This window comes from Balaenoptera musculus, chromosome 1, assembly GCF_009873245.2.
Source record: "Balaenoptera musculus isolate JJ_BM4_2016_0621 chromosome 1, mBalMus1.pri.v3, whole genome shotgun sequence".
In the NCBI taxonomy this organism is placed as follows: domain Eukaryota; kingdom Metazoa; phylum Chordata; class Mammalia; order Artiodactyla; family Balaenopteridae; genus Balaenoptera; species Balaenoptera musculus.
Genome location: NC_045785.1, coordinates 130393166 through 130406965, shown reverse-complemented (window position 1 = coordinate 130406965; position 13800 = coordinate 130393166). Strand labels below are relative to the sequence as shown.

General features: G+C 37.3%; 1 protein-coding gene across 12 annotated transcripts in view; it reads right to left on the bottom strand.

The window, feature by feature from the left end:
• Positions 1–2107: 2107 nt before the first annotated feature.
• RABGAP1L (RAB GTPase activating protein 1 like) overlaps positions 2108–13800 on the bottom strand; it is a 693841-nt gene continuing 682148 nt past the window's right edge. For 11 of the 12 annotated variants that reach the window (XM_036844645.1, XM_036844603.1, XM_036844621.1 and 8 more), the window contains 3 exons: positions 11156–11227; positions 9042–9239; positions 2809–8030 (listed from right to left, as the gene is read on the bottom strand). In XM_036844645.1, the coding sequence (XP_036700540.1) occupies positions 7878–8030; positions 9042–9239; positions 11156–11227 (423 nt within the window). In that variant the 3' untranslated portion in view covers positions 2809–7877. Of the gene's footprint in view, positions 2412–2808; positions 8031–9041; positions 9240–11155; positions 11228–13800 lie in introns of those variants that run through there. The other variant, XM_036844610.1, reaches the window with a different exon arrangement.

Here is a 13800-nt window from a genome sequence, read left to right as displayed (position 1 = left end):
TGAATTGGGAGATGGGGATTGACATATATACACTATTGATACTATGTATAAAGTAGATAACTAATGAGAACCTACTGTAGAGCACAGGGAACTCTACTAAGTGCTTTGCGGTGACCTAAATGGGAAGGAAATCCAAAAAAGAAGGCATATATGTATACGTATAGTTGATTCACTTTGCTGTACAGTAGAAATTAACACAACATTGTAAAGCAACTAGACTCCAATTAAAAAATTAAAAAAAGATAAATTTCTCCCTTTCTACATCATACTATTAAGAAAGGTGGTTGCTACTCTGGACAAATTCTTTTTTAATTTCTAGTGAGTATAAAAGTGAAATTAAGTTTAAAAACACTGAAAACATTAAAAAGATATCAGACTCAAAATTCTAATTACCTCATTAAATGATTAAATTTAAAAAAATACATAAATAAAGCCACTTCTCACAATCTCCACTGCTACCACCCGAGACCAAGACATCATTATTTTGTCTGGATTTTTAGCCTCTTAGCTGGTTTCTCTGCTTCCCCACTGTGCCTTTACGATTAGTTTTCCACGGGGTAGGCACAGTAATCTTTTCAAATGATTATATCCCTTTGCTTAAAAACCTCCAATAACTTCCTGTTAGGCTTAGAATAAAGTCCAAACTCCTTACATAACCTGGAATGTTTTGCATGATCTTATATCTCACCTTTATGAGTTCCTTTATCTCACGGAACTCATCTCTCACCAGTTTCCCCTCTCCCAGGTTTAAACAGTGGCATTTTTGTTACTCCTTGAATCCACTGAGTTTGTTCTCACCTCCAGGCCTGCACTCTGTGCTTCCTTTCTGTCTGGAATGGTTTTCCTCCAGATCATCACAAACCTTTTTCTATCTTCCTTTTGTGCCAGCATTTAAAACACCTCATAATTCCCATTCTTAAGAGTCAACAAATTCAATGCTGCTTCTCTCCAGCTGTATCCTATAATTGTCCTTACATCTATCATGTAGAAGCAAACTGACTCCTTGCCCTGCTACCATTAGGAGTAACTGGGTACATCAGATCCCAAAGTCAAGAAAAAAAATTAACAACTTTGCATCCTGAGATAAGTCAAAAACAAAACATCATCAACAAGACATACACACATCAGGGTCATTGTGTCTAGTTCTAGTCCCCCAAATAAATGAAATTCTGAACCTGAGCCTTTCCTGTAAAGTTGGACTCCCTAAAATCAAACAAACACTTTATCTCTGACTTTTGCAACGCTGATGTCTAAAAATATGGATAGTAGTGTGAGAATTGCTGTTTTCCCACCATGAACAAAGTAATTATAGACTCTATACTTGGAAACTGTGTAGTTTTTCCCTATAAATAGCTGTAATTTCTGTTTGGCGAGCTTGTTCTTCTAAAGCCTGAACTTCCTTGCAAACTTTCTTTGCAAGTAAGCTTTCAAAAGATTTTGCTCTGAGTGTCCCTTTGACAGTACTGAAACGTTTTGTTAAAGTATAATTTCAAAAAGGTGAAATCAAGATTCTCATGCAAATATAAAACGAATATTAACAAATATTTTATGCAATTCATTGCATAAACCATGAGGGTAGCAACAAGTTCTTAAAACTATCAAAAAGTACATTTGCACAGGTGGGTACTTTAGGCAATTTAACAATGGAATATTAGTGTAAGGTTGCAAAGTTAGACACAAACTAGTTAATGTCCTACAGGGTAGAAAACTATACATAACCTTTCGAGTCATCTATTCCACTGGAAAGAAAATAGGGATTTGCATCCCTACTGGACAAAAATCTACAGGTTAACAGGTAACTTCACTAAGTGTAGGGCCTTTAATCAATAATGAACAGTGAGTTCCACTTACTGTTCATGTCAAGACCACTCATGACCTCCTCACTGCCAAGTTCAGTAGGTATTTTCTGAATAATTTGACTGTTTCACTTTTTATGTAAAACTTCTCATTTTTTAAAATACTGCATAGGCCAAACAAAAGATGTCTGTGGCTGGGTTTGGACCGCAAACTAATTTTACACTCTCTGATTACTATTTTTTAATACATGCTGAATTCTAAGAGGAGCTGACTAATCTGGCATTCATTCGGTTCCACGGACACCCAAAACAAAATGCAAATTAGAACAAAATGCAAATCGGGATTCTCTGCACCCTGCCTCCACTTCAAGAGAGCCTCTGGAGTTCTGTTTGAATTATCTGATGTCACCCACTGTGCTGTACTCTGAAAGATGAGCAGCGGCCACCCAATCCAGGATTAGCCAATCAGATCTTTGCAAGATTTTGAAACTGGGACACTGAGATGCCAGCCCATCTCTGCTGGTCACTTGAAGAGAAGACATGTAAACTTGGAAGTTGTGCACTTAGAAGCAGGGGATGCCTCTTTTCAGAGACAGAAGCAGCAGCAAGCATCACCTGGCAAGACAAGCAGAAGAGCGATTATAAGAACAATTGCTTAGGTTCCTGATGGCATTCCCCCCTTGTCCCCGTGCCTCTTCAGGCCCAATGGTTTGGCCTTTGGTAGCTATGAGCTAAATATACTTTCTTCCTTTTAATTAATTGCCTTATTATTATTAAGCTAGCTTAAGAGAGTTTGTTACTTGCAACCAAGGAATCACTATAGAGAGGAATACAGGGCACTTGACTGTACCTGCTGTACAGGATATCATTTTGCAGGGTATAACCTGGAGCAAACTCCTGTATATTTCTTCTTGCTAAATTGACTAGAGTCTAGTGTCAGATAAGTTTTTCACAAACATTGGGTTCAGATGATTCAGAATCAAATCAACTAGAAAAAAATAAAAAAGCCATATGGATTTCAGAACAAATGTTTATTACTGCTTAATGGGGCCAAAGGAGCAACACAGAGCATTGAAAACATCACTGGCTCACAAAAACAGTCATCTTGCTACCTTCTCGGTTGCATTTGTTTATTTCACAAGGCTTCATTCACACATGAAAACAAGATACTAATCCAATTCAAGTTCATAACAATTATAAAAGTAAACATTTGTTGGGACAATGTACAATAAATTGCACTTTTTTTAACAAGCATTACATTTACATTTATAGAGTGTACTATACATAATACATGGAATTATGGAAACATCTAATTGGTCAGTGTTGATAGACGAGAGAGGCTGCTCACTAATTTCTTTTGTAGTCAATTAGCACTGTTTGAGCTAATCAACTCCTTTATCCTGGAACCTGTTTTCACTGGAGAAGCCATGGGCAAAATCATAGAATTCATAAAAATAGATGGCACAGAATTTCTACTACCTCCTCAGCAAGGGAAAGGTAGGAGTTGAAAGAAATGACGTGGGGCTGACTGAGAAACTTTCTTCCTTATTTGAACTAAGGATTCATACATTATGCAAAATACCAAAAATAGAGAAACTGATGTAAAGGCTATTGGGATCTTGGATTCTGGGGCCATTTCCAGGCTTTATTCTTGTGCTTTCATGACACCAGAGTCTTGATGTGTTTATGTCCTTATCATTCAGTTTCCTATATTTTATTCCATATATAATATATAGTTATTAAAAGTTACATTTTAACAGAAAAGATTTTACATGTTAACTTACTGCCAATGAAAAAGGAAAGTAACTCAAAATATTCATCTGCTACTCAATGATTCTTTTTTCTTAACGTTTTCAGAATACCACTAATGATAAAACAGGGGTGGAGGTGGTGAGAGTAGGACGTGTTGATGAACATGTTTTTATAGCAGGTAGCAAATACATTTGGAGATAAGCTTGACGTGTAGTCTTTTAGATGGAAGCTAAGAAAGGGACTTCTGACAGTTGACTGTAGTCACTAAGCTACTCATAAACATCCACTTTTCTCCTTACAACTCAAGATCATCATCTCCTATTGAGGTGCAGCCTGCACTGAAGTATTCATTTTGGTAGCTCTTGAAAGATAAGGAAATCCCTAAGGGCTTTGCCTGTATTATATGGAAGCCACTATGAGAGAGGAAGGATGTTTTGGATCAGTTCCAGTTCAATGTGACAATCAGCATGGCAACTAGACAGAAAGAGTTTTATATATCTGGTAGTAGGAAACACAGGCCACTGAGCTGTGCCTGGCCTTCTGTATCTGATCGCCATGTACATATTCAGTTGCATGGTACCTGGGTATACCAAAGAGGCAGGGATACTCCATATAAAATTCTACCGATCACACACACCCACGAATCTCACAGCATTCAAATCAAACAACAGAGTTTGTCCATGCTCTCATTTACCTGTAATTGAAGCAAGAGAATCGGAGCTACTTTAGAGTGGTTTTTTTTTAAGAGTAACTTATACAACAGAATAATCTTACTAAGTAATTTAAAGTGTTCTTTTCCAGAAAGATAAAACAAACAGGGTATTTAATTTTTTGAAAGCTTCTTTTTCTCTAAAAGGGTCTTGAAATCAGACAACCACCTTAGCAGAATAATGAGTAGACTGATTTCAGCTCAAGAAAAAGAAAACTCAATCCCTTACATTAGTTACATATGTGATTCTCATCCTCAGTAACTAATCAATTCCTTTAAGGATCTAACTCTCATCTCTTGTGCCCTAAACTGTGTATTCTCTTGTTTTTCTTACTTTAGGTAGGAAATGAAGCTACTAGTTATTAACTAGAAAGTATTTTAAGAAAATGGAGTAAGGGTTTGAGAAAAATGAATATTAATACATAGTATAAGAGAATGAAATTTTTGAAAACAATGAAACAAGATAAATACTATTAAATACCCCAACATCAGTACAAATATTACTTTTCTACTTTATTATGGAAATTTAAGAAAGCCAATGAAGAACAAATTACTAACTTAATAGTTCGGAGAGAGGAAGAGAATCATTGGTTTCATGGAAAGATAGAGTCATAAGCCTATGTGACATTCCTACTAATGTTTCTGATAGGCACTCATATACAGACCATTAGGTAACTGAGAATTTATTTGCATTAAATTGTATGTAACTAAATATAACCAAATTGTGCCATGGCTCAGGATGTGGGAAGCTAGCAAACATATGCACTGCAAAATTCAGCTTGGTTTCTTTCAGCTTTAAGGAAATGTGTTAAGATTCTCAAGATATAAAAGCTAATGACTGAATTATCCAATTGAATTTCATTCTCTTAATTTATTCTGCAGAATTTAATGAAAGGAGAAATCATCACTTCTCAGAATGTTGCAAATGTTGGATTTTTGGAGGAATGTTTTATATTATGTATGCTAGGAAAAGATGAAAAACACTCTAGAATATCTGAAAATTTCCTGGATATTTGAGCTGGTCAATCTTTTTCTAAAAGAAATCAAGAGAAGAGTAGCAATTCTCAAATATACTTCAAAAGAAGAGAAATTAAAACTAGCAGTTATTTAATGATGGAATGCATGAGTTTTCAAACAACACATGGTAAAGGGCATGGGGTCTGGGATAGTGCTATTATAATATTGTATGAATAATATCATACACCAACTTTTGAATTTTCTTTCCTTCTGTATTTGCTATTGCTACTTACCCAAAGACATTGCAGTGAGGGACAGTTTAGACTATGGTACCAATACACATACCCAAGTATGATATGGAACTGGAGAAGGAAAAAAAAAAATCTATGGATGGCCATTATAATCTTTTAAAAGAGTTAAAAGAAAATGAAAAAGACAGATTTATTAAATGTTTGGAATATATGTACCTAGTTATTTTGTTTAAAGAAAAAAATGTAACGGGCTATGAAATTGAGCCAAGTCTACAGATAAGAACTGGACCTAGAGCTATTTCTCTCTCAACTACCATTTAAGGAAAATTATGCAATTTAGGCATTCTGTGAAATGTAAAAAGAGCTCTGTACAGTAGAATTATGAGGTTCACAAAACACAAAAGAACATCTTTAATTTAGCTAGCCATCTGATAAGGCAACTTGTACAAGGCTTCTTGGGATCAAAGCATAAAGTACCAGTAAAGCTGACAAATTATATTAAATGATTTACAGAAACAAGTACCAAGATGCAATTTTCTAGCCATTATATTTTGCAAAAAAAAAAAAGGAAAAAATATTAATTTTTCTAAACCACCATGTTGGGAATGTTAAAGTCAACACAGATACTCAGAATGCTATTTTCCTTTTGGGTGAAAGGAAATGAAAACTATGATGAGAGATGTCACAGGACAAAAAAAAAAAAAAAAAAGAATTCTGTAAGAAAAGTATTATTTGATGAGTGTAAAGAAGGGTAACAAACAACCACATCAGTTTTATGGGCTGTAGATGATACGAACACTTACCGATGAAGGGGATTTCACTTTTTAGAGTTTAATGATTATTTTAGAGGAAAGGATCCATCATGAGCAACTTGTAGTACATGCTCCTGGAGTTGAGATGGCTCTTAGATGATTTTTTACTTCCAAGAGTGTGTTACTTTTAACTGCAACATATGGCACAGATGAGAGTCACTCTGGCACTACAGAGTTTGAGATACTTTGCAAAGAGTATGTTCAACAGTGAAGCCAAGCATGAGTATCAATAAATGTTACTATACATAGCTGACAGTAGTTTGGTTGCTGTAAAGGACCAAAGCCCTCCAAAATAGCTTAAAAAATGGGAAAATTAGTTTTTCCCTTACCAAAGGATTTCCTGCAAGGACTATTTATAAAGACATGTTAAATATAGTTGAAAAAAATATTTCCATCAACTTTTAAACAATAGCTTTACCTTTCCATGAGATAAGCATTTCTATAAAGGTTTTATATGCAATCAAAAATGTTACAAATGCATTTGCATCTCTTCATCTAGGGGTACCAAGGGCACATTTTTAGGAAGCTACAGAAATCAGAAAAAGTTGCCTAATATTAAACTAAGATGATATGAAGCTGACTTCTATTTCCCATTTCGTAACTTTAACAAAGTTACAGTATATTAGTGTTTCCTTAGAAAGTATATGTCAACATTAAATGAATACTCTGTCCCTGGTTCTTCATTCCATTCTAAGCACAAGAGCTGTTCCTGGGCCTTTCTAGGCTTCTCTGGTGAAGGTTTCCTAAAGATGCAACTCATAATATCCACTCTGACTTTACATTTGCCAGAAGTCACAACTGTGTTCTTACTTAGGAACTCGCAATTCCCATGTGAAGTTCTTAAAAGGACCTGTTAGAAGACCAGGACCAAAATGATTTATTTTATCCTGCATTTATCAAAATCTCAGTTCTTTTTATCTAGTGTGTGTTTTCAATAGCCTATCTTATTCCATGGTTCTTGGCACTTCATTTCCAGATGTACCCAACAGAAAATAAAAATAAACTAGTTGTCTTTGGGAACTGTTCAATCCCAGGTCTGTTCTTTCCTTTGGATAGGATTATCGCTATCCTGGGCATCACTTTCAGGAGGAAACCTGACAGTGGTCATGACTGGCCCCGCAATGTGCTTTATCTGAATAAATCCTGAAAAGTTAAGAGGTTTAGGTTGCAATTTTTTTTTTTTTTTTTTTTTTTTTGCTGTGACAAATACCTGCCTATCACTTCAACCTTGGAATAAAAGACATCTCCATTTTTATGTAAGATAAAAATAATATGAATAATTAGTTCTAAATAAAAAGCATTTAGTTCTGAATTACTTATTTCCAACCAAACATCAGGCATGTAAAATAATGTGTAATACTACGATGGATCGGAACACAGTCTTCCATGAGGAAGCACAAAAACAGGTATTCAACATAAATCAGGTTAGTTTAAATAACATCCCTTTTTTAAAAGTGTCATAACAAGAAAGAGTAAGAGCTACTGAAAGATCCTGGCTTGCTTTCTGGCCTCCTTTCCTTCCTTTTAAAGGGACACCAGGAATCATCCTGGGTTTCCGTTGCTTTGATCGTTGTGCTCTTGTACTTGGGTGAGACTGGACCTATGTGCTCTCCTTGGGGGGCTGGGTGGCCTGTGGCGGCTGCAGTGGCTGCGTTCCCGTGGCCGTTTTGATAGAGTTAAGGGTTTTGCTAAACCAAGAGTTTTTTGCAGCTTGGATTTCATTCATAAGGGCTCCCCTCTGATGTTCAAGTTCCTAATTCAAGAAAGAAAATCATCTGAGTTATATAAATATCTTCTCTCTGCCAAAAAAATTAGAGTATAGCTTTTTGGAATCCGCAGGTCTACATAGCCGCATTTTTCTTCCTACAAAACCCAGGTGAGATTTAGTTGGCTTCTGAATGCAAGAAAAAAAATTAGAGCTGAAAGAGTTACCATTAAAAACCAGAATCTGTGCTTTCTCTGATCAGTGAAATGAAAGCTCATTTTACCCTTTTTTCCCTCTGCAATTTAGGTCCAAATCTAGGTTTAGGCTGCAGCCTAAGAGAAGATGTTTAAAACCACAGGTAAAGGTAAACATACAGATGGAATGAATTTTTACTGATAGTGTAAGCATGAATAAATTCTAGTTCCAAACGCATGGCCTGTGCCCCTGAGGACGTACAAGGTCCAAAGCAGAAAGAGTTCAGGATCGTTAGTGTGGCGCAGCAGGTGCCATGGCAGGACACGGCAAGGGTGAGGGTCACTGGTAAGAAAGAAGCGGGAACAGTCCATCAGAAGCCAGGACTGCTTTTCTAATTCTGATATCCTCCAATATGGAAAGAGATTATGGGGAAAGGGATTTGGCAAAATCAGGTAAAGATGAAAAGAAGCTCCAAAGAAAAGAATGGCTGTCAGCCAATGTTTAACTGTCAGGGGAAGGATAACAGGAGGGGTTTGGCCTTTCAACTTTCAGGATCAGCTAAGTGACCAAGTTCAATGGGAAAGGACCATGGCCAAAAAATATCAGGGAAAATAAAAAGGCATATGCTTAAGTTCTCACAAGATATATATAATTTTAGTTATTAAAAATTTATTTAAAACTATGTGTTTATATCAGTGCTTAAAAATGATGTAAAATGCAACTCATTTGTGGGCAGAAAATGTATTCATCTTATATGGTAACACTGTATGATTTTGAGCTCAATAGGCCGACTCTACAGTACTAGACTATCCTAGACCACTAACTGTTTATTTTTTTAAATTGATCTTTTATCAAATCACCAACCTGGATTTTACACTTGGCCTCCACCAGCTGCAGTTTGGTTTGTGCCAATTCCAGCTCCATCTCCCTCAGTTGCTTCTTAAGACAGTCCTTCTCATCATCCGATTCAATTCCCTGGTCCTCTCTGCTTATGGCTGCTACTTTCAAAGCACCCTCCTTGCTGAAAATGTCACTGCAGTGTTTACATGCCATCATTTTACCCTGAAATATCCAAAAGAGATAATCAACATCAAACTGCGTTTCATAGCATAAAACATGTCCTGAAACAATGCAATATGATTTTTCTTTAGACACTGCTTGTGGTCATCAAATACAGGCCCATTTATAAAAGTAATTATTTTTCTTGTGCTGTGACCAAAATGGTTATAGTCCGCACAAAACCCAACTATCCAAGACAGGTGCTACTTTTTCTTACAGTATCTCTAGAGAGACTCTGGGGATAGAAAGTATTATAGCATTTCTTTGAAATGTTTTCTAGAAACTTTGTACTACCATTATCCTTACGAGATGCCAAGCCCCATGGCATATATGCTACATGCATTACCTCATTTAGTTATGATTAGGTATTATCACCCCCATTTTATAAATGAAGAAATTTAAGAGTTTAAGTAACTTCCCTGTGGTAGACTGAGGAAGGTCATTATGACTAACCTAAGTCTACCCCTGCAACAAGTGAAGTACACGTCCTTTTGTTCAACTTTAAGTGAAGATGATCATCATTGTTCAAGGTGATAAAAGCAACTCTGCCACATGCCTGGATTGCCAATCAAGCACAGAGCACTGAACAATGGCAACTCTTTTCAAGACAACAGTGCTACTGTTTTCTTAAAATATCTTCAGAAAGTTTAGAGATAAGAGATACTACAGAATCTTGATCTATTTTGATGTCCTACTGTTACAAGCTCAGCATGTCCATAACTGTAACTATACCCCTCTCTTCACACACACACAAAGCAACTCTGCCCACACTTCTGTGTCACTGTGCATTACCCCACCGTTTAGGCCTAAAGAATTTGGTGTCATCTTTCCATTAGCTTCTCCTTCACTCCATATTCAGCTGGTCATAAAATTCTTCCTCTTGATATGTCCAAGCATGTCTCCCAGGCCTGAATCCCAAAAAGTCACCTTCTCAGAACAAAGTTCCTATTTTCAGTTCTCATGTCTCAGATTTTCAGGTTACAACTTTTAAAATATGTATCTACTGAGCATTTACTGTGTGCCAGGTACTAGACTAAGCACTTTATTAACACGATCTTATTTAATCTTCAAAATGACCTTATGAGGTAGGTAATATTATCTCTATTTTACAGAACACAAAATAAATCTGAGAGAGGTTAAATAACTTGTCAAGTTGTTAAGTGATATACGAAAGTGCCTAGAATGCATTTATTTACTAGTATAAAGCTGAATATATTCAAATAGAATTATATCAGGTTTCTGTAACACTGGCCCCAAGAGCTGGCTGTACCAACACTGCTTCTTAGGAATACCAATCCATTTGGTTTACTGCTGTTTCTATACAATAAACAATCACTTTTTTCAAGTAGGTAATCAATGTAAGGAGTTTTACCACCAGGGGGCAGCATAGAAATAAATGCTGCACGTTTTCTTTAAAAAACAAATCTCTACTTTTGGTGGAAAAATCAGTTACCCAACGTGTTTCCGCCAGCTGAGTTCTATGCTGCCCATGGTGTCCACTGTTTAGGAGATTAATGGGATGATCCTACTGGGTTGCACAATGAAGTCACATCAATTCAGGCACAGCTGGGATGCCGGCTGCTGAGGGTTCGGGTTTCCAGGTTTCCAACAACCAAGAAAGCTCAGGGGCCTCTTGTGACAATGCTGAAATCCTACCTCCTTTCCTGTTACCTGTCTCTGACAGCCCAAAAGATTTCTGGGAACATAACCTTTCATCTGGCCCACACCCCGGTCAGAAGAGGGACCCTATTCACCGTAATTCCTAACTCCTTTAAAACAAAGGTGGGGTGGAGCCGTGTCTACAGGCTGTCCTGCCTGTGGTGCATCACCATATATTGGGATCCTCCTGTCAGGTACTCACTCAAGACTACATGAATTTGGAAGAAATGGTATCACAGAACTGTTTCATTCTTCCTCACCTTTACCACTTCTAGCTCCTCCTTACTGGCTGCTTGCTGTTTCTCCAGTCTGGTACTCAGCTGGGAACAGATCTACGAGAAAGAAAAGAGCTACTTTACTAGAAAGTAGAATGTCTCCTGTAGCACGTGCACACAGCTGTTTATTCACTCACATCTCTGATGCTAGAAGAAATTTTGCAAATGAGTAGCTCTGCAAATGCCAGTCATTCCCATAAAACAAGCAGCAGAAAGCCTGAGAGTGTTCCGGGTGCAAAGCACACCTCTCTATCTCGATCAGTAGAAGAAACACATGGGGTAGATTTGCTTTCTTTCTGTCACTAGCTTCCGTGACTGGTCCCAGTGAATTCCTGTCCTCACTTTGGAATCAATCTATAGAATCTTTGCTGGGTATCTACTTTGGGCAAGGTACTATCCTAGGAATCTGATGAAAAGAATTCTGAATTTCTTCATGACTGAAAAGTGCTGTGCTGTGATAATCAGTGGGAAAGAAAATGTATGTAAAGGGTTTAATATAGCGCACCGTTAAATAACATCTCATTATTATTGATTCTGAAATAAGGTGCTAACAAGTACCAGGAACAGACAGAAATAAGTGCTTTCAAAGCCCCCTAAAATTGTATTAAAAAACAAAAAACAAAAAAACGGAAGTTCAAGTCTTGCTAAACTTGAGTGAAATAAGAATTTTTTATTTTGGAAAAAAATGGAATAAAAAAGTTAGGGGATGCCAAATTTTCAAGTACAATTTGGACTAAAAGCATAAAAGGTCTACCTCTATTATCAAAACGGACATTAAAAAAAAACCCAGTCTACTCAAAAATAGTTCTAGAGACCTGGGACTACTTGTTGAGTTCAGTCTCCAATTTGTCCAGATCCAAGCCTGGAAACAATAAATAGGACTGTAGGGCTGATGTTAAATAGAAGAGATTTCTCAAGCAATTTTGGCAAACAAATATACCCTTTTAAATAAGCCCAAACATTCTGAAATATAGCCAGTAATAGCCAATTCCAACTACAGAATGCATTTAGATTACATTATATGTTTAATTATCTTCAAAGAGATGGGTCTGTTGCCTTTTACATTAAGTGCTTGCCAGATAATATTCAAGAATAGTCCCAAGGATTGCTCTTTGAAGAGTGCTGCATATGGCGGCCACTCATGGCCTAATGTGATGAAAAAAATACATTTGCAGCGATGGCAAGTTCCATAGCACACGGTCTTTAACATTCCTTATATTGCTTAATGTCTAACCAGCCCTTCTCCTAGTTACCTAAATTCAAAATCTCAGGATCTCTTCCAGTATTTTCCCTTATCTAGCAAAAAAATGACTCTTGTGTTTCCTGCTTCTCCGTTTTCATTACTACTTATTGTAGTTCAGGGCCCTATTTTTTTCTCCCCTGGACTCTGCTGTTGGCCCCTTACTGCTCTGTGTCTTTCTCTGCCCGTGCATCTCTCCACTTGGTTCCACATTTCTCCCTGGACAGAGTAGTGCCAATTATATGTCCCTGGTCATGCCACTGTCCTCCTATAAACAGAATAAAATCCGAACTCCTCGGCCTATCCCTGAAGACCGTCCTTGAACTAGGCCCCAACTCACCTTTGCTTCTCTCATCTGTACTTGAAACTCTTGCTAAACAAGACTCTTTGTCACTAATCTACCTCCCATGCCTTTGCACATGCTGTTTCCACCTTTCCACCATTTCCATCCTCTCCATCTCCAGATACCCAAACCTCACCTAGCCTTTGAAGCACAACTCAAATCACTTCCTTCTCCAGGAAGGGATTCCTCATTTCCCACATGTAAGAAATTCCCTCTCCTCTTAATTATGGACAGGTTTTACCTCCGTATTACAAGATCAGCTTCCAGAGAAGAGAAATTGAATGAATTTATCTTTTATTCCTCCAAAGTAACAAGCCTCACATGTAGCAGGCATTAAATAAACATATATTGATTTTGTATATCTGTATGTAGATATAGATATGTAGATATAAATAGATTATAAAAGAGAAGATAGCTCTGAAGCCTTATTTCTAAGCAATCTTCCATGAAGGGGCGGAATCCTTATGGAAGGGTGTTCATAGTATACAAATGAACTAGTTTCCCCCCAAATGCATGAACAATATAACTTACATTTTTATTTATATAGCAACAAAGCATACTCAGTGTATTTAGTGATTCTTTCTACTTGGCAAGATGAAGGGAGGTTTGTTTTCCTTGTGCTTTTCTGCACTTCCCCAAGGAATGTAAATTTCATTTATAAGTAAAAAACACACTTTAAAAAAGTAAGCCTTAGACTTCAAACTCCAAGGTGAGGCAGGAGACCCCAGGGAAATTTCTGGATAAGTCGGTGGCATACAGTACCTTAACAATTCTGGAAAACTGGAACTTGAACAGTCCAGTCAGAGTACTTTGGCAGCAAGAAGAGTCCTTGCCATGTCCCAGCATAACCAGCAGGGACCGGGAGATACTACTGGAGCTGGAATGAAGGCTTTCTGAGACACGCCGCCACCCACCCCCCCCAACCCCGCGATGGGACTAGAAATGTCCTCAAGGAGAAGAGCACCGCCCCACCATTAAAAGATCTTTTTAAGGTTAACAAGAGGAGGTTAGTTGCTAGCACTGGCCATGTGGGACAAAGAGCTCCCA